General features: G+C 61.6%; 1 protein-coding gene across 1 annotated transcript; it reads left to right on the forward strand.

The window, feature by feature from the left end:
• Positions 1-2194: 2194 nt before the first annotated feature.
• COL1A1 (collagen type I alpha 1 chain) lies at positions 2195-18351 on the forward strand. Its single transcript, XM_060646375.2, has 51 exons — positions 2195-2417; positions 3962-4156; positions 4248-4282; positions 4397-4432; positions 4520-4621; positions 5431-5502; positions 5753-5797; positions 5959-6012; positions 6216-6269; positions 6781-6834; positions 6955-7008; positions 7321-7374; positions 7458-7502; positions 7618-7671; positions 7790-7834; positions 7998-8051; positions 8280-8378; positions 8461-8505; positions 8603-8701; positions 8837-8890; positions 9017-9124; positions 9205-9258; positions 9530-9628; positions 9788-9841; positions 9928-10026; positions 10620-10673; positions 10897-10950; positions 11056-11109; positions 11212-11265; positions 11722-11766; positions 11852-11950; positions 12226-12333; positions 12771-12878; positions 13086-13139; positions 13341-13394; positions 13607-13714; positions 13809-13862; positions 13983-14036; positions 14172-14333; positions 14417-14524; positions 14700-14807; positions 14915-14968; positions 15076-15183; positions 15566-15619; positions 15734-15841; positions 16153-16206; positions 16491-16598; positions 16691-16973; positions 17131-17321; positions 17584-17826; positions 17944-18351. The coding sequence occupies exons 1-51, from the start codon at positions 2324-2326 to the stop codon at positions 18088-18090; spliced, it is 4386 nt and encodes a 1461-aa protein (XP_060502358.1). The 5' UTR covers positions 2195-2323; the 3' UTR covers positions 18091-18351.

Genomic DNA, 18351 nt, shown 5'->3' on the forward strand with positions numbered 1-18351 from the left:
ATGTTGGGGCAGTGATCACACACACACACACACACACACCACCCGCCAACCTCAGGGGTCCCTGAACATCCTTCAGAACCCCAGGCCCAAGAACCCCAAGCTCCTACTTCTCATCCAAGGCTTAATCTCTTCTTTAAAACAGGCGTGGGACAGCCTGGACCAGGGGACTGCAGGCTGGAGTCAGTCAGGGAGGTCGGCATGAGGCACCAACCCTCACCCCAAGCCTGTGACGCCCTGCCCCAGGCGATCACTGCCAAGCAACAGGACCCTTGTCCTCTGTTGGGGAGGGGCGCCCCTTGACCCTGACCCACACTGGGGGGGGGGGTGCAGAAACTGCCATCTCAGCACCTCAGCCCCTGTCCTGCCCTGTAGTCGCTGGCACTAGGCGGGGGCAGATCCTGGGCCACAAGCTGCTGCCACATGGTGAGGATAATTGATGAAGGCCCGTCCCTCCATTGCTGTCTGCAGCCCTGCCTCTCTGGAAACTCTATATTTTCCCTTTAATTATAGCCCCTGCACTCTCCCTCTGCCGCCCCACCCGCACCGCTCATCCTGGCTGCCCACGGCCCACGCCGACGTGGCTCCCTCCCCTTCTGTTCCCTTGGTCTTTTTTTTTTTTTTTCCTTTGCCTTCGTTGCACAAAACCAGCTGGGGGAGGGCGTGGAGAGGGGCGGGGTGGGGGGGGAGGCAATGGAATCTTGGATGGTTTGGGGGAGGCGGGGACTCCCCGCTTCCACGTTAGCAGCTCTGGAGCAATGGGGGTGGGGGCCCCAAGGCAGGAGGGCCTGGAGTTGACGGGCATTGCAAGGGACCCCAACTGGCTTCTCTTGGGCCCACAAATTGTGGTAGAGCCAAGGGTAGGGTGCCATTGGGAGGTTGGGACACGGGCAGGGGAGGACACTAGCTTTGGGGGCATCTCCCCCCAATAGAGCCTGTTGTTCTTGGGATCCTCACCTCCATGCAGGGTACAGAAGAACCTCTCCTGGTGCCAGGGGCAGAGAGCAATGCCCCGGGTTTTCAGGCAAGAGGGACAGCAGTGGGAAACATCCTCTAAAATAAAGTCATCAACCTCCCCTTCAATTCCATCCCGAGCCCCCAAAGCCTAGTCCCCCCCAGACACCCAAATTCTCCCTCTGTCCCCAACCTCAAGTCCAGGTACAAGCAGTGAGCGGCTTTCCGCAGCTCCCGAAGGAGCACCCTGTCTCTGACCCAGTGCCTTCCACCCAAGTCTTCCGCTATGCTGTGTACGGGGGTCTCTAACCAGGCCCTGGTTGCAGCCTGGGCCAACCCCCCAGAGGACCCTTTTCTAGGTCACTAGTGATCTTGGCGCTCCCGTGCAAACCCACTCGCCTGGGGGTAAAAGAGTCCCAGTAACTTCCCACGACCACTCGGCTGCCCGGCCACTTAACCACCAAGCCTCCTTCTGGAGAGACCACGCAGTCAAATTTCTCATCCAGTGCCTCATCCTCCCCACCCCATCCTCTCCCAGTCACGCCTCGGGTTTGGGGGAGAGCGTTCCAGGCTTCCATCCTGAAGCCTCAAGCATGGCAGAATTGACATCCTCAAGATAAACCCCCTCTGGCCAACAACCCCCCCCCCCCCAAGTATCTGATTCTTAATGTCTGCAAAGGAATCTCTAACGTGTTCGCCAAATATGCCTAAGCTTCATATCCCAGCCACACCAGAAGACACCCCTAAACGGGCACATCTTTTAGAGGGAGAACCTGGTCTCTTCCTACCCATCCTTTAGCTGTTGCGGGACAGGTCAGGAAGGCGAATGAGGCACGGCCAGGACGGCCCTCTCCCAATCACCCCCAGTCCTTCCACCTCGGGGAGTCTCCCCTGCCAGCCCCTCAGTTCCAGCTCCCCCAGACGGAGGGATCCCAGGAAGAAAGCCCAAGGGGGCTCCACGACCCAGTCTTAGCCCGCACTATACTGAGGACCTAGCCGTCCCTCCGCAGCAGCACCTCTGGCCCAGCCTGGGCTGGGGGGCTGGGGAGGCAGCACTTCGAAGGGGGAAATGCGTGGTGGACTCCCTTCCCCGTCCTCCCCTCCCCCTATCCCTTCCAACTCCCAAATTGGGGGCCGGGCCAGGCAGCTCTGATTGGCTGGGGGGCGGGCGGCCGGCTCCCCCTCTCCCAGGGACCGAGTTCCTCCCCGCACTCCGTCAGGATGGTATAAAAAGGGCCCGGGCCAGTCGTCGGAGCAGACGGGAGTTTCTCCTCGGGGTCGGAGCAGGAGGCACGCGGAGTGTGAGGCCACGCATGAGCGGACGCTAACCCCCACCCCAGCCGCAAAGAGTCTACATGTCTAGGGTCTAGACATGTTCAGCTTTGTGGACCTCCGGCTCCTGCTCCTCTTAGCGGCCACCGCCCTCCTGACGCACGGCCAAGAGGAGGGCCAAGAAGAAGAAGACAGTAAGTCGCAAACTTTTGGGGAGTCCAAGGCTACTTGGTACCTCGCCCTGCGCTCTGTCCCGGGGGTCCGCGACTTAAACTAAGACTCGGGATGCTCCGGAGACTCAGGGACGGAAGGGAGATGGCGAGGGCTCTTCCTGGGCGCCCCGGGAGAGAAAGCAGTGTACCCTGGGTGGGGGGTGTAGAGGAACGCGCCCCCCCCCCCCCCCCCGCCCCGCCGGTAGTGAGAGGGGAGAATGGAGCGCCGCCCGAGTTGGCACAGGAGGGAGTCCCGGGCTCGCTCTGTGGAGCACCACGGGGGAAATGGGGGTCTGCGCGCCGGGTGAGGGGAAAGTACGTCGGAGATGGGATGGGGGGCGCCGTGCTGGGAATTTGGAGCCCGAGATATAAAAGGGATCAGGAAGGCTTGGGATGATTCATAAGGAAAGATTGTTTGCCCTCTCTGCAGGCTAGACAGTGTTCCTGGGGCTGCGGGGGTGCTGGGCTGAGGGGGGAGGGGGCGCGGAGAGTGGGCGGGTTGGAGGACGAGAAACTTTGGCGCGGAGTTGACAGGGCGGGGTCCTTGCGCCCTCTGCTGATCCGCACGGGGCCCCGCGCCTCCCCGTCCAGCGCTTCCCCGCGCAGGGGCTGCGTGGAGTGGACGGGCGCTATTGCCGGTTGTGGACCCCACCTCTAAACCTGGAAAATAAAACTGGGGACCCGGTAGCCTCAGTCTCTGAAGGAAGTGGCCGAGGCCGAGGAAATTGCTTAGTGTTGCCCGCCACCTAGTGGCTGTCTGGGTAGACGCTCGCGCGGTGGGCGTGGTTAGCTAACTTCGTTACTATTTGCGGACTTTTTGGTTCTTTGGCCAAGGAGTGACCCAGAGGTCCTGGCTAGGTTTAGGAAACGGGGGTTGTCCCGAGAGAGGGCTTTTGAGATGTCTGGGGGCTGGAGGGTGGGGTGTATCCTACTTTGGAGGTATAATTCAAGTCTCTGGGCGGGACCTCAGGCCAATAGGCCCCGCCCCATCCTCCTGGCACCGCCCACGCCATCCCACCTGCCCCGGGATGGGCGGGATGGGGGCTGGACCTCCCTTCTCTCCTCCTACCCGTCCCCGCCCCTGTCTCCACCCAAACCACTCCCCAGGAGCCTGCCCTCTGGTTGGGGCCCCTCTTGTTCTCCTCCCCAGTCCCCCAACTCCCCTCCCCCACCCAATGGCTTTTTATTTCACTTGGCTTCAGCGCCGATGGGCTGGGGTTGGAGTTGGAAGCAACTCCGGCCTAAAGCTTTGTTTAAATTCCTGAGAACTGGAAAGAGTTATAGCCGCCCTGGCCGGGCGCCTCGGCGCTGTCACCGGCCCTGATGAGGAGCAGATGAGCTTTTAAGGATTTGGGGAAAGGGTTGGGAGGCGGGGCGGTGGTGAAGGAGGCGGCGGGAAATGGAAAATCTAAATGTGTCTCTAAGACAAACGGGAAAGGAGTGTAGGGTTGGGGGTTCCTGGAGCCCCGAGGTGGGGGGGGGGCTCGAGCGCCGCTGACAGCCCCTCCTTTCCCCTCTTGCCCCAGTCCCACCAGTCACCTGCGTACAGAACGGCCTCAGGTACTATGACCGAGATGTTTGGAAACCCGAGGCCTGCCGGATCTGTGTCTGCGACAACGGCAACGTGTTGTGCGATGACGTGATCTGCGACGAAACCAAGAACTGCCCCGGCGCTCATGTCCCCCCGGGCGAGTGCTGCCCCGTCTGCCCCGACGGCGAGGGTACGGCGAGGGGCCTGGGGCTGGGGGAGGGCGGGGCCGCCGGGAGCACCCGGTGCAACCCCGCCGCTCACCCGCGTGTCTTCTCCCCTAGCGTCACCTACCGGCCAAGAAACCACAGGAGTCGAGGTAATCCTCTGCCCTCGACTTTTGCCACCCCCCCGCCCCCCCCCCCCAAGAGTCCTCAAGCGCCTCCCTTCTCTAACTCGACTTCTTTTGCTTCTTCTCCCCCTTACCCCATAGGGACCCAAAGGAGACACTGGCCCCCGAGGCCCAAGGGTAAGCGTTGCGCTCTCTGCTGTCGGGGCTGGAGGTGGGCGTGGCTCCAGGCCTGCGCTCACCGCCGCCCGCCCTCTCCCGCTGCAGGGACCTGCCGGCCCCCCTGGCCGAGACGGCATCCCTGGACAGCCTGGACTTCCTGGACCCCCCGGCCCTCCCGGACCCCCCGGACCCCCTGGCCTCGGAGGAGTAAGTGAAGATTCAACACACTCCTGGCAGGCCGGCCCTGAGTGCTCCCCTCACCTCCTGTTCTTTGGTTTTTTGTGTGTTTTTTGGCAGATGGCATACTTTGTATTTTGAAATGGTTCCAAACTAACAGAAAAGCTTCAAGAATAGTGCCAAGAACTCTCACATACCCTTCGCAGTTTGTCACATTTGCTTTGTCAGTCTCTATGTATACATATAATCGTCGTTATTTTTCTTTCTGAACCATTTGTTCCAGAGTCAGTTGTTGATGTTGTGTCCTTTTGCTCCAAACTACTTTAGTTTTGGTTGTATTTCCCGAGAACAAGAACTTTCTCTTACGTGACCGTTGTAGAGTGATTACATTTCAGAACGTTAACACTGATACATAACTATGATCTGAATATACAGTCCCTATCCAAATTTCACCAATATCCCAATAATATCCTCTGTGGCATCTTTTTTCTGGATCCAGGATTATAAATTGCATTTAATTGTCATAGCTCTTCGGTTTCCTTTACTCTGGAACATGCCTCAGACTTCCTTTGCCTTTCATGACCCTGGAGTTTTTTGAAGAAGCCAGTTGCTTCGGAAAGGCCAATTATTTCAGTGGCCCTCAGCTCAGGTTGGCGGGATGTGTCCCCATAATTGGAGTTGGGCCGTGCCTTCTGGGCAGGAATATCTCACAAGTGATGTTGTTGACTTTCTTCGTGCATCAAGCCAGGAGGCATATGTCAATATCCCATTGTCAGTGATGTTTTTGCCTCTCAACCCACTGATTTCTCATGCCCTCTCCTCTCTCTTGTTTCTTCTAGAACTTTGCTCCCCAAATGTCTTACGGCTACGATGAGAAGTCAGCTGGAGGAATCTCTGTGCCTGGCCCCATGGTGAGCCACTGGGGTACAGAGATGACAGAAGAGGAGCCCGTGGGAATCTAGACAGGATGGGCCAGTGGTGGTTTATGGGGGAATTTCAGAGGTGGTTTCAGAGGTGGTTTATGGTGGAAATTCAGAGAGGATGCCAGACGAGTGGGAACACTCCAACAGGAACCACTGGAAGACACCAAGATCACATCCATGTTGCACCCTCCTACAGAGGTATCAACACGGCCGCTCTTTTTTTTCCCCCCTTCTGTAGGGTCCTTCTGGTCCTCGTGGTCTCCCTGGTCCCCCTGGCGCACCTGTAAGTATCCAGGATATCATTACATACCACCCTGGGCTTTGGTCTTTTGAAGGGAGGATGGGGATGAGGGCAGGTCAGGTGCTCTGAGAGATCTCTTGGTGAGATGGGGAAAGACTGACAGGGACCTGTCCTAACTGAATCCCTCTTTCCTTGTCCTCCAGGGTCCCCAAGGTTTCCAAGGCCCCCCTGGTGAGCCCGGCGAGCCTGGAGCTTCAGTAAGTGCCACCCCCCCACACACAAGTTGTACTCTATCCAAATACATACTCCCTCTACAAATATGTGGATTGTCCTATTGAAGGACTCCTCCACCCCTGCCATCTGAAGTCTTCCTTGACTCCTCCTTCCAATCCCAGCCTCCCCCTTCTTTTTTTCCCCTTATCCTGGTCATTCTAATCTCCTTTCTTCCTGCTTCCTCTAGGGTCCCATGGGTCCCCGTGGTCCCCCTGGTCCCCCTGGCAAGAACGGAGATGACGTAAGTAACCCAGGCAAGATGATCCCATCTAGCCCCCAATGCCTCCATGGGCTAGGTTCCTGTAATCTCCACTCCAGTGCCCCACCACCTTTGAAGGTGATACCCAGAGAAAGGAGGCCAAGTTCTCCCTGATGCATGCGACTGCCCTTGAACAATGATCTTCACCCTTTATGGGATGTTCCCCCTTTCCCCAGTGGAGGTGACTGACCTTCCCCTCACCCCAGCCACTTCAAAGCAATCCCCAACACTGTCCCTCGGGATGAATGACTTCCTTAGGCTTGACTGCCCTGGGCACCTCAGATTTGCTCTCCCTATACAGAAATAAACAGAAATTCCCTCGGAGGGACTCAAAATTCACCAAGCAAGGATTTCACTGTAGATTTACGCTGCGCTCTAAATCCAAAGACAAGATTCTGGGCTCCTAAACCTGACCTTCAGCAATGCCAAGAAAATTCAGACCTTCCACACGTTTCCAAGGCATGGGCATCATGGCCTTTTCTCTCCCTCTCAGGGTGAAGCTGGAAAGCCTGGTCGTCCTGGTGAGCGTGGGCCTCCTGGACCTCAGGTGAGCAGGAATGCGTGGCCGGCCCTGGACGTTGCCACAGGGGAGCTCCACTTGGGCACTGGGTCCACAGTGGCGTCTCCTAATGGCCCTGCCTTTCTCCTCCTTTTCTTTTCTCTCCAGGGCGCCCGGGGATTGCCTGGAACTGCTGGCCTTCCTGGAATGAAGGGACACAGAGTAAGTCCCCTTTGTAGCACCCCACCATCCTACCCCTTCCCCCAAAGGATCCTCCTGCGGGTGTCGAGGTGGGGTGGCAGCTACAGAAGTCCCAAGGGATAGAGAGTAGACATCCAAAAGAACTTCCCTCCATTGGGAAGGAAATCTCCGTAGGATTGGGTGAGATCTTGGGCCAGTTGGGGTCTAGTCTAGTGCAGAGACAGGGGGGATGGCTGTGGTGACCCCCTGAGGCACCTTGCCAGGTCAACATGAGGGCCAAGGTGGTCCACCCCTCCCAACGGCACTCACCTTGGCCCTTCTTCCCTATCTTAGGGTTTCAGTGGTTTGGATGGTGCCAAGGGAGACGCTGGTCCTGCTGGTCCCAAGGTAAGAGGATGCCTGAGTATCTGGGGCCCCCACCACCCAGTCCCACCACAAACAAATTCCTAACTTCATTCTCTGTTCTCTAGGGCGAGCCTGGTAGCCCTGGTGAAAATGGAGCTCCTGGCCAGATGGTGAGTGTGTCCAGTTCTAGAAGGAAGAGATGGAACAGGGTAGAGGGGCGAGATGGGATTTGGGGGGAAGAGTGTGTCTCTGATCTCTCTCGGCTTTCCTGGCTTTTGTCGTCAGGGTCCCCGTGGTCTGCCTGGTGAGAGAGGACGCCCCGGAGCCCCTGGCCCTGCTGTAAGTCCTCTTGGCCCCTTGGGGGGATCCCGGGGCACTGGAAGGGGCTCCTGAGGGGTTGCGGGGACCCGCCAGCACTCGGTGCACGTGACTGGGGCCACCCCTCTCTCTCCCGCAGGGTGCTCGTGGAAATGACGGTGCTACCGGTGCCGCCGGCCCCCCTGTGAGTACAGCCCCCGGGTCTCTGTGCCTGGGAGCCCCGAGGGCTCCTGGGGCTCCCACCAGGGGCGGGCCCCGTGGCCACGAATCCCAGGACCTCTTCTGCCGCCGGGTGTGACTCACAGTGGCCATTTTCCTTCTCACTAACAGCTCCATTTCATTCACAGGGTCCCACTGGCCCCGCTGGTCCTCCCGGCTTCCCTGGTGCTGTTGGTGCTAAGGTGAGATCCCTGCCCCAGCTCTAAGCCCAGCACCCACAGGCCAAAGGATGGGTGCCTCCCTGCTCTCCAAACCCGGAGAAGCCCATGCCATGCCCCAGCACCTTTGTCCTCAGGTCCTCTTCTGTGATCTTGGAGTCCTAATTCCTGCTCTCCTGTCCCTGCCCACCCTCACCTCCCGGCGTCCAAAGACGCGCTTGGGCTCCTGACCTGTCCTTGTCTCCTACCCAGGGTGAAGCCGGTCCCCAAGGAGCCCGTGGCTCTGAAGGTCCCCAGGGTGTGCGTGGCGAGCCCGGCCCCCCCGGCCCTGCTGGTGCTGCTGGCCCTGCTGTAAGTGCTCCTCAGTGCCCCCGTGCCACCCCCCAATTCAGAGTCCTCTCCTGTCACTCACCCTCCTCTCTCCGGGCCACAGGGAAACCCCGGTGCTGACGGACAGCCTGGTGCCAAAGGTGCCAACGTGAGTATCCTGCAGCTTTCAGAGCCGCCCCCGGCGCCCCCCTCCCCCCTGCCCCACGCCCTCCGCTCCGGGGCTCAACCTGTTCTGCCTCCCACAGGGCGCTCCTGGGATTGCTGGCGCTCCTGGCTTCCCTGGTGCCCGAGGCCCCTCTGGACCCCAGGGCCCCAGCGGCCCTCCCGGTCCCAAGGGTAACAGTGTAAGTATCACTCTCTCACTTGTGCCCACCCGCGCGCCGGCTCCATCCGGCGTGACCCCGCCTAAGAAGCGTGAGGATGCGAACCAGCACCCACCCCCCCCCACTTCTCTGCTCACCTTTTTTTCCCTCCTGCAGGGCGAACCTGGTGCCCCCGGCAACAAAGGAGACACTGGCGCCAAGGGAGAGCCCGTAAGTCCCCCCGCCCGCCCCCCACAGCTCAGCCCATCTGCCCCCCGGGGAACCCCGGGAGGACGGGAGGGGGCCCCCGGTCAGCCCCTCACTGCGGGCCCTCTTCTCGTCTCTGCCCCTCTCCAGGGCCCCACTGGTATCCAAGGCCCCCCTGGCCCCGCTGGGGAAGAAGGAAAGCGAGGAGCCCGAGGCGAACCCGGCCCCACTGGCCTGCCCGGACCCCCTGGCGAGCGCGTAAGTGTCCCCTTCTTCGCCCCCAAGGCCAGCCCGGTGCCCCCCGTGTCGGAGCTCACTGGCCTCTTCTCCTCCTGCAGGGCGGACCCGGTAGCCGTGGCTTCCCTGGCGCAGATGGTGTGGCTGGTCCCAAGGTAACTTCTCTTCATGGCTGGGGTGCTGGCCCTGCTCCATGGACATCACCTGCCCCTCCCCATGTAGTCACCCCACCCCCCTCCCGCCCCCATCAGTGCTCCGCTCCGTGGCCGCGCACTCTCTCTTCACACTCGGCTTCGCCTTGACCTTCCCCCTGCCACCGTCTGAGCCACCTGACCCTGCCCCACTGGAGGAATAAGAGGCCGGCCCGTGGTAAAAAAGAAGCCCAGACTCGAGCCCCTAATTGTCCCTGTGACTCCCCCCGACCAGGGTCCCGCTGGTGAACGTGGTTCTCCTGGCCCTGCTGGCCCCAAAGGTTCTCCTGGTGAAGCTGGTCGCCCCGGTGAAGCTGGTCTGCCTGGTGCCAAGGTGAACCCCCCGCCCCTCTGCCCCGCTTGCCCCGAGACCCTTGCCCTGTGTGGGGGCTGGAATGAGGCACCCGGAGCGGGACCGCGCATCTGCCCTCTGAAGGGCCCTCTCGCCTCTTCTGTCACCCTCACTCACATGTCTCTGTCCCCTCTCCACTAGGGTCTGACCGGAAGCCCCGGCAGCCCCGGTCCGGATGGCAAAACTGGTCCCCCTGTAAGTACTGCTCCCCCGGGGCCCCTCCCCCGCTCCCGACCGCCCACCTTCTGTCCTCGCCTCCCATCTGTGCCTTCCGTCCGTAGGGTCCCGCTGGTCAAGATGGTCGCCCCGGACCCCCAGGCCCCCCCGGTGCCCGTGGTCAGGCTGGTGTGATGGGATTCCCTGGGCCTAAAGGTGCTGCTGTGAGTATTCCTCAAGGGACGTCGCAGAGCCAGGGACAGGCATCTGCCGGGAGATGAAAGGCCTGGACGCCAGTCCCAGCTTTGCCGCTGGCTTGCTGTGTGGCCTCAGGCCGCTCACTGCCCCTCTCTGGGCCTCAGTCTCCTTATCCATAAAAATGAGAGACTGATCCTGGCTCCACTACCATTGCTCTATCCTTGGAAACAAGCATTGTTGGAGCCCCCCCTGCGCCCCCCCACGGGGTAGAATGGGCCTTTTATAAGATAGGCACCCCCAAATCTTGGTGGGTTCTTTGAAAAATAGGTCCCAGAGGAGGTGAAAGCCCTTTGCAAGCAGGTCACCGTAGGCATATGGTGGCGAGAAGGAAAGGGGGGGCGGGGGGACAGCAGCCTGAAGGGGCATGTGGTCTCAGGGGGAAGAGGCCTCAGGGAGACACCAAGGGACCAGCAGAAAAAGCCAGCAAAGCATTTCCCCAGGCCCAGAACTAGGCGAGAAGAAAACCCCTAAAAGAACCACTCAGGGTAAACAGGAAGGACCCAGGGGACCCGTGTTCCCACTTAAGCCCCCTTAACTCCCTGACTGTCTTTGCCCGTAGGGAGAGCCTGGCAAAGCAGGAGAACGAGGTGTCCCTGGGCCCCCTGGTGCTGTTGTAAGTATCGCCCTATGGTCCCCTGTCCCCTTCCTGCTCCTGCTCGTGACACGTCCCCTCCCCTGCAGGAGGGGTGCAGAAGGCCACAGCCATCACCAGGGCATCAGAGGCCCCCCAGCGGGGTCTGCCCTGTCCCCCCACCCCCTCCCCGGCACCCCACCTGCCCTGCTCCCTCTGTGGGCTGCCCTCCTCACCTCCCTGATCCTTTGCTCTCTTCCCACAGGGTCCTGCTGGAAAAGATGGAGAAGCTGGAGCTCAGGGACCCCCCGGCCCTGCCGTAAGTGTCCCTAAGAGACAGCCTGGGGAGGCCGCACTGTGGAGATACCCCCCCACCCCTTTTCTCCTGTGTCTTCTGGTGACCGCAGCGTTCTCTCTGTGACAGGGCCCCGCTGGTGAGAGAGGCGAACAGGGCCCTGCTGGCTCTCCCGGATTCCAGGTGAGGCCTCAAGGCTGGCCGGGGGGTTAAGGTATGGGCTCCCCTTTGTCCTTTTTCAGATTCTAATCCCACCCCCTCCCCTCCCCCATTTCCCACCTCCAGGGTCTTCCTGGCCCCGCGGGTCCTCCCGGTGAAGCAGGCAAACCTGGCGAACAGGTAAGAGGCAGCAGGTGGGGAATGCAGGGCATTTCGAGGGAGAGGTCAGTCCTCCCGGCTGATCAGATAACCCTCGGCTAGGATCAAGGTTAGACCCCCTCCCCAGAGGACTTCCTTCATGAAGGGAGCCACACAGAGGGAAGCTGGGCGCTGCACAGCAGCATGATATGATCTAGAAGTTTCCGCATGGCAGCCAGTCTGGATGACTTTTTTTTAGAGCTGCAGGGATACCTCTGACTCTCCCTCAGCCCAGAGTGTGAAGAGAGGGCCGTCTTTGACACATCCCCGGGAGAAGTAGAGAAGTAGCATCCCAATTCAGGTCCTGAGAAGGGGTTGGTCTCTAATGACAGACCCCAAGGGCCAGCCCCCAGGAGGAGAACAGGAATGCTTTCTAGTGGGGAGGGCGGGGGGGGGGGGGGGGGTGTTGCTCACTGTCTGTCCCTCCCTCCCCCTCAGGGTGTTCCTGGAGATCTTGGTGCCCCCGGCCCCTCTGGAGCCAGAGTAAGTAGCACTGTTCCCGCCAAGATGCCCTACGCCTGGCCCTGTCTCTCGAGCAGCCATCACGTGCCCTGTCCTTCTTTTCCAGGGCGAGAGAGGTTTCCCTGGTGAACGCGGTGTGCAAGGTCCCCCCGGTCCAGCCGGTCCACGGGGAGCCAATGGTGCCCCTGGCAATGATGGTGCTAAGGTGAGGCCAGCACAGGGACCGGGTCTAGGCCCTCTCGAGGCAGGGGCGCCTGGCCATGGCCAAAGCCACCTAGATGTGGGGGAGGGCTGGGAGGGGGACAAAACTGGGTGGGGTCCCCCAGCAGCCTGAAGTTCCAGGCTGGGAGCCTTTCCTCTTCTTAGCCGGCTCATCTTTATCCTCGCAAGCAAGCCTGGGAGATCTCACGAGGGCGCTCGGGGCTGTGACCCACTCCTGGGACCCCAAAGCTCATGGCCGTCCTCTCGGTTGTCACCTAGGGTGATGCTGGTGCCCCCGGAGCCCCCGGTAGCCAGGGCGCTCCTGGCCTTCAGGGAATGCCTGGTGAACGAGGTGCAGCTGGCCTTCCTGGCCCTAAGGGTGACAGAGTAAGTCCCACAGTCCCACACCTCCTCCCCTGATCCATGTAGGGTTCCCATCTCTGTCTCCCTCTACTTTGGATGCTTCAGCCTCCCTCTTTACCCTCCCTGGGGTCTTTCCCTCTTCTCCTTAATCCTCCCTTCTTCCCTTCTGGCCTCTTCACTGATAAATCCTCCACCAGCCTATGCAGGCTCTTCCCTCCCCCTGAATTACCATGGTAACGGGAAGCAGGGTGGCCTCCTGGATGGGGGAATCCCTCATTCATCCCTCCACACAAGGCATGGGCCTCTTAACTTTGGTTCCACCAGGCTCCCCTGAAAGATCTCGAGTCCTGAGCACAGGTCGGGGCAGGGCAGAGCTGGGGAGGAGTGGAAGCTGGTAGCAGGATGCTATGGGTCACCTCCCTGCCCCCGCCAGAAGTCTCAGGCCTTCCCTGTGTCTTTAGGGCGATGCCGGTCCCAAAGGTGCTGATGGTTCTCCTGGCAAAGATGGCGTCCGTGGCCTGACTGGCCCCATTGGTCCTCCTGGCCCCGCTGGTGCCCCCGGTGACAAGGTGAGGTGGCCCCACCATCTTCCCTAACACACAGCTTCTCCGGCAAACCGGGGCGTGATTCCGGCCTGGGGGAGGGAGGTCCTGCCATTCTGAGCTGGTGACCTGAAGGTGGGAGGTTCCAGAAAGGAGGGGAGACCCTCCCGGGGTCATCTGCTGGGGGCGCTTAGAGCGCGCAGCTGACCTGCGCCTCTTGTCCCTCCCTCTCAGGGTGAAGCTGGTCCCAGCGGCCCCGCTGGTCCCACTGGAGCTCGTGGCGCCCCTGTAAGTACCAAAGACCCACACGCTGCCCGCCCGTCTGCTTCACCCCTTCCCGGCCCTCTTTCTGTGCCTCGTCCGCCTTCACTCTCACCTGCTCTGGGCCCTGGGGCATGCTCCTCAGGGCCCCGCTTCCCCTCCTGCCTGCGCGTCCACCTCTCCTCCCCCAGGTCAGAGCCCCTCTCAGTCCGCCTCCTTTTCTTCTAGGGAGACCGTGGTGAGCCTGGTCCCCCCGGCCCTGCTGGCTTCGCTGGCCCCCCTGTGAGTACCAAGACCCCCATCGTTTTCTATCACCGCCTGGGACCCGGGACCTCGGGCGACCGCATAAGGACAGAGGCGTGGAGAGGGGATGGTGTCCCGTTCAAGCATCTTTGTGCCTGGACTTGCCACCCTTCCCCAGCCCCGCGGAACCGCCCAGTTCCCCACGCTGCCCCATCCCCCTCCACCGCTCACCACACCCCTTCCTCCCCCAGGGTGCTGATGGCCAACCTGGTGCTAAAGGCGAGCCCGGAGATGCTGGTGCTAAAGGCGATGCTGGTCCCCCTGGTCCCGCTGGCCCCACTGGACCCCCCGGCCCCATCGTGAGTGTCCCACCCTCTGAGCCCCGAGCCGCAGGCGGGCCTGGGCCTGGGTCTGGGCCTGGCCCAGTCTTCATGGCTCTGTGCTCTCCTACAGGGCAACGTTGGTGCTCCTGGACCCAAAGGTGCTCGAGGCAGTGCCGGTCCCCCTGTGAGTATCACCCTCGGTGCCTCCGCTGGGGCTGTCACTCCAACCTGGGTTCAGAGATGGGGGCGCTGCGCCAGGTGAGGGGGCTGCTGTCCTCCTGACTCCTTTGTCCTCTCCTGCCAGGGTGCTACTGGTTTCCCTGGTGCTGCTGGCCGAGTCGGTCCTCCCGGCCCCTCTGTAAGTATCTGTGGAGGTGACTCCATTGCTCTGGGAGCGGGGGACAGGCTGTTGGGAGGGTGGCGGGCCCATCTGAGGCCTCAGCGGCGCTCCGGAATCCACCGGAACCTGACGGCCCCTCTTCTCCCTGTCCAGGGAAACGCTGGACCCCCTGGCCCTCCCGGCCCTGTCGGCAAAGAAGGCGGCAAAGGCCCCCGCGGTGAGACTGGCCCCGCTGGGCGTCCCGGGGAAGTCGGTCCCCCTGGTCCCCCCGGCCCTGCCGGTGAGAAAGGATCTCCTGGTGCTGACGGACCTGCTGTAAGTGCTCCGGAGGGGCCCCAGGGCGGGGGCCGTGCTCCCGGGGCCCTGCAAGGCGCCTCACCTTCATCGCCCTCCCGCAGGGTGCTCCCGGCACTCCCGGACCTCAAGGCATTGCTGGACAGCGTGGCGTGGTTGGCCTGCCCGGTCAGCGAGGAGAAAGAGGCTTCCCTGGTCTTCCCGGCCCCTCTGTGAGTGCCCCCCTCGCCTTGGGGGACCCCGAGAAGAACCATCACGGGGCTTGGAGGCTGCAGGGGGCGGGGGGGGGGTGCTGGGGCCAGACAGGACAGGTGTGGTAGACGAGCTTGGGGGCCCTCGGGCCCTTCCCCCAGCCCATCTCTGGCCTGACTCCTTCTTCTCCTTCAGGGTGAACCTGGAAAACAAGGTCCTTCTGGATCAAGTGGTGAACGTGGCCCCCCTGGTCCCATGGGCCCCCCTGGATTGGCTGGACCCCCTGGCGAGTCTGGACGTGAGGTGAGCGGTCGCCAGCCCCACACCTGCGCCCTCAGCATGGCCATTTTGGCCTCTGCCTGAGCCTGACTTCCTCTGGCTGACACTCACCTGGCGCTCTCTCTCCGCAGGGATCTCCTGGTGCTGAAGGCTCCCCTGGACGAGATGGTTCTCCCGGCCCCAAGGTAAGATGGCTGCATCCCAGGGCCCCAGCCCCACCTGCCACTCCCCTGCCCCAGCCTAGCCCCTTGAGCTGGGACTGATTCATGGCCCCCTCCCCTCCCCTTCCCAGGGTGACCGTGGTGAGACTGGCCCTGCTGGCCCCCCTGGTGCTCCTGGCGCTCCTGGTGCCCCTGGTCCCGTCGGCCCCGCTGGCAAGAATGGCGACCGTGGTGAGACTGTAAGTAGCCAGGCCCCGGGGACTCTCCGGGCCTGCCTACGGGCCCGCAGATGGACATCTGGCTTCACCTAGGCTGGGGGAGGAGAGGAGGTCTTACATGACATCGGGGCCTCTGGGCCTTCCTGAGAAAACTGAGCCACAGCTCAGTCCCGAGGCCCCTCCCCCAGGCAGTACCACCCTTATTCCCCCGGGGAATGGGGTTCGTCCCCAGGTGCCTGCCCCAGCTCACGTGAAGCCTGAATTCACATGAAGGTTCACGTGGGGCTCAGGAGGGATGGGCACGGCGGGGAAGGGTGTGAGGAAGGGTGGATGTGGCCGAGGGGTGGTTTCGTCTGGCAGCTCAGGCTGTAGCAGGATCTAACACACTCTCCACTCTCCCCAGGGTCCCGCTGGTCCCGCCGGTCCCATCGGCCCCGTCGGTGCTCGTGGTCCCGCTGTAAGTGCCCTGCTCTGGCCCTCGTGTCCTCAGAACCCGGCCCAGAGGTGGGCTATGCCCGACTCAGTGCTGATGGATCTTCCACCTGACAGCCTGTCCTCTCCTCTCTCCTAGGGACCCCAAGGCCCCCGTGGTGACAAGGGTGAGACAGGCGAACAGGGTGACAGAGGCATAAAGGGTCACCGTGGCTTCTCTGGTCTCCAGGGTCCCCCTGGCCCTCCCGTGAGTATGCTCGGCACACCTCCAGCCCCCAGCTGCCATTGAGCCATGCCACACAATGAGGGGCGATTTTGCCTCAGTTTCCCCTCTTGATAGTCATTTTCACTCCTCCCTAGCGGGGACCGGGGTCTGAAGAGTTATGGGCATTTCCAAGGGGCTTCTGAGACGGCGAGGCTCACAAAGAGGGGTTGTGGGAGGCGTCTTAGCCTGTGGACACCTTGGGACTAGACGTCCGGAATAACGAGGCAGGGGACAGGTTGCTGGCCGCGTGTGACCCCCACTGAGCCTGCGTCGCCTTTGCATCTGTCCTTCAGGGCTCTCCTGGTGAACAAGGTCCTTCCGGAGCTTCTGGTCCTGCTGGTCCCCGAGTAAGTCACGCCTCTGTCTATCTTCTCCTGCTGGGACCCAAGCCCAGGCTCCCTTCAGGGCCCTCTGCCTGGTATACAGGTGTCTCCGCCTCTCTGCAGAAGGGTCTGGGGGCAGGGGTCGGGAGAAGAAGGGTCCTGGACAGTCTTGCCCGACTGTGGGAATGGCCGATGATGAGGTCGTGGAACCAGAGGCAGGCAGGGAGGGTGGTGGGTTTCTCTGAAGAGTTGGGCTGGTGGTCCTGTGCTTTCTGGCAGGCTTTCTCCAACCACCTTCCCCTTTGCAGGGTCCCCCCGGCGCTGCTGGCTCTCCTGGCAAAGACGGACTCAACGGTCTCCCAGGCCCCATTGGCCCCCCTGGTCCTCGTGGTCGCACTGGTGATGCTGGCCCTGTTGTACGTAGCCCCTCAGCCCGTCTGCCCGTGGCCCTCCAGCCCCATGGGCGCTTGGACCCTGGTAATCCCGACTCCTTTCCCTTTCTGTGCAGGGTCCCCCCGGCCCTCCTGGACCCCCCGGTCCTCCCGGTCCTCCCAGCGGTGGTTTCGACTTCAGCTTCCTGCCCCAGCCACCTCAAGAGAAGGCTCACGATGGCGGCCGCTACTACCGGGCCGATGATGCCAACGTGGTCCGTGACCGTGACCTCGAGGTGGACACCACCCTCAAGAGCCTGAGCCAGCAGATCGAGAACATCCGGAGCCCCGAAGGCAGCCGCAAGAACCCTGCCCGCACCTGCCGTGACCTCAAGATGTGCCACTCCGACTGGAAGAGCGGTGAGGGCTTGCCCCAGCTGTGCCCTTCCTCCTCCTCCTCCTTCCCCCGTCCTCCTCCTCCTGCCAGCACGGGCCTGAGCCCTGAGGGGCCCAGGGGCCCATGTGTGTCCCCGCTGCCATACCTCCCCTGACTCCATCCTGCTCGGTTCCACTGCAGGAGAATACTGGATCGATCCCAACCAAGGTTGCAACCTGGATGCCATCAAGGTCTTCTGCAACATGGAGACAGGTGAGACCTGCGTGTACCCCACTCAGCCCCACGTGGCCCAGAAGAACTGGTACATCAGCAAGAACCCCAAGGACAAGAGGCACGTCTGGTATGGCGAGAGCATGACCGACGGATTCCAGGTGCGGAAGTTGGCCCTGGAGCCACTCTCACAAGATGGGGCGGGAGGCGAGGTCCGCGCCGGGCTAGGGGCAGACGGAGCTGGGGGGGGAGGCTGGAGTCCTGGGTCCCCGATGCTGGCTCAGACATCCGATGCCCATGCATGATGCCACTTCTGGATGGGGGAGGGGTCCGCTGGGATGCCGTCGGAGGACTCCAGGGAGGGAGGCCAGGACTAGAGGCTCCATCGTGGTCACTCACCGGCTTCTCCTCCTCCCCCCGCAGTTCGAGTATGGTGGCCAGGGCTCCGATCCCGCCGATGTGGCCATCCAGCTGACTTTCCTGCGCCTGATGTCCACCGAGGCGTCCCAGAACATCACCTACCACTGCAAGAACAGCGTGGCCTACATGGACCAGCAGACTGGCAACCTCAAGAAGGCCCTGCTCCTCCAGGGCTCCAACGAGATCGAGATCCGGGCCGAGGGCAACAGCCGCTTCACCTACAGCGTCACCTACGACGGCTGCACGGTAAGTCCCTGGCCGGGCCCCTCTCCGGGCTCTGGCTTTCCTGGCAGGCCACACTTCCGTCACCCCCTCACTCCCACCTGGTGACACCCCTCTCCCGTTGTCTCCCCTTCACCCCAGAGTCACACCGGAAACTGGGGCAAGACAGTGATCGAATACAAAACCACCAAGACCTCCCGCTTGCCCATCATCGATGTGGCCCCATTGGACGTTGGCGCCCCAGACCAGGAATTCGGCATCGACATTGGCCCTGCCTGCTTCCTGTAAACTCCCTCCCACCCAACCTGGCTCCCTCCCACCCAACCCACTCGCCCCTGACCCTGGAAACAGACAAACAACCCAAACTGAACCCCCCAAAAAGCCAAAAAATGGGAGACAATTTCACATGGACTTTGGAAAATATTTTTTTCCTTTGCATTCATCTCTCCAACTTAGTTTTTATCTTTGACCAACCGAACATGACCAAAAACCAAAAAGCACATTCAACCTTACCAAAAAAAAAAAAAAAAAAAAAGAATAAATAAATAA

The sequence above is a fragment of the Panthera onca genome, chromosome E1 (genome assembly GCF_046562875.1).
Source record: "Panthera onca isolate mPanOnc1 chromosome E1, mPanOnc1 haplotype 2, whole genome shotgun sequence".
NCBI lineage: Eukaryota > Metazoa > Chordata > Mammalia > Carnivora > Felidae > Panthera > Panthera onca.

Coding starts and splice junctions, on each gene's coding strand:
- COL1A1 (XM_060646375.2), top strand. CDS start 2,324: ATGTTCAGCTTTGTGGACCTCCGGCTCCTGCTCCTCTTAGCGGCCACC. Junction 6,013..6,215: donor CCGGCGAGCCTGGAGCTTCA/GTAAGTGCCACC, acceptor TGCTTCCTCTAG/GGTCCCATGGGTCCCCGTGG. Junction 10,674..10,896: donor CTGGGCCCCCTGGTGCTGTT/GTAAGTATCGCC, acceptor CTCTTCCCACAG/GGTCCTGCTGGAAAAGATGG.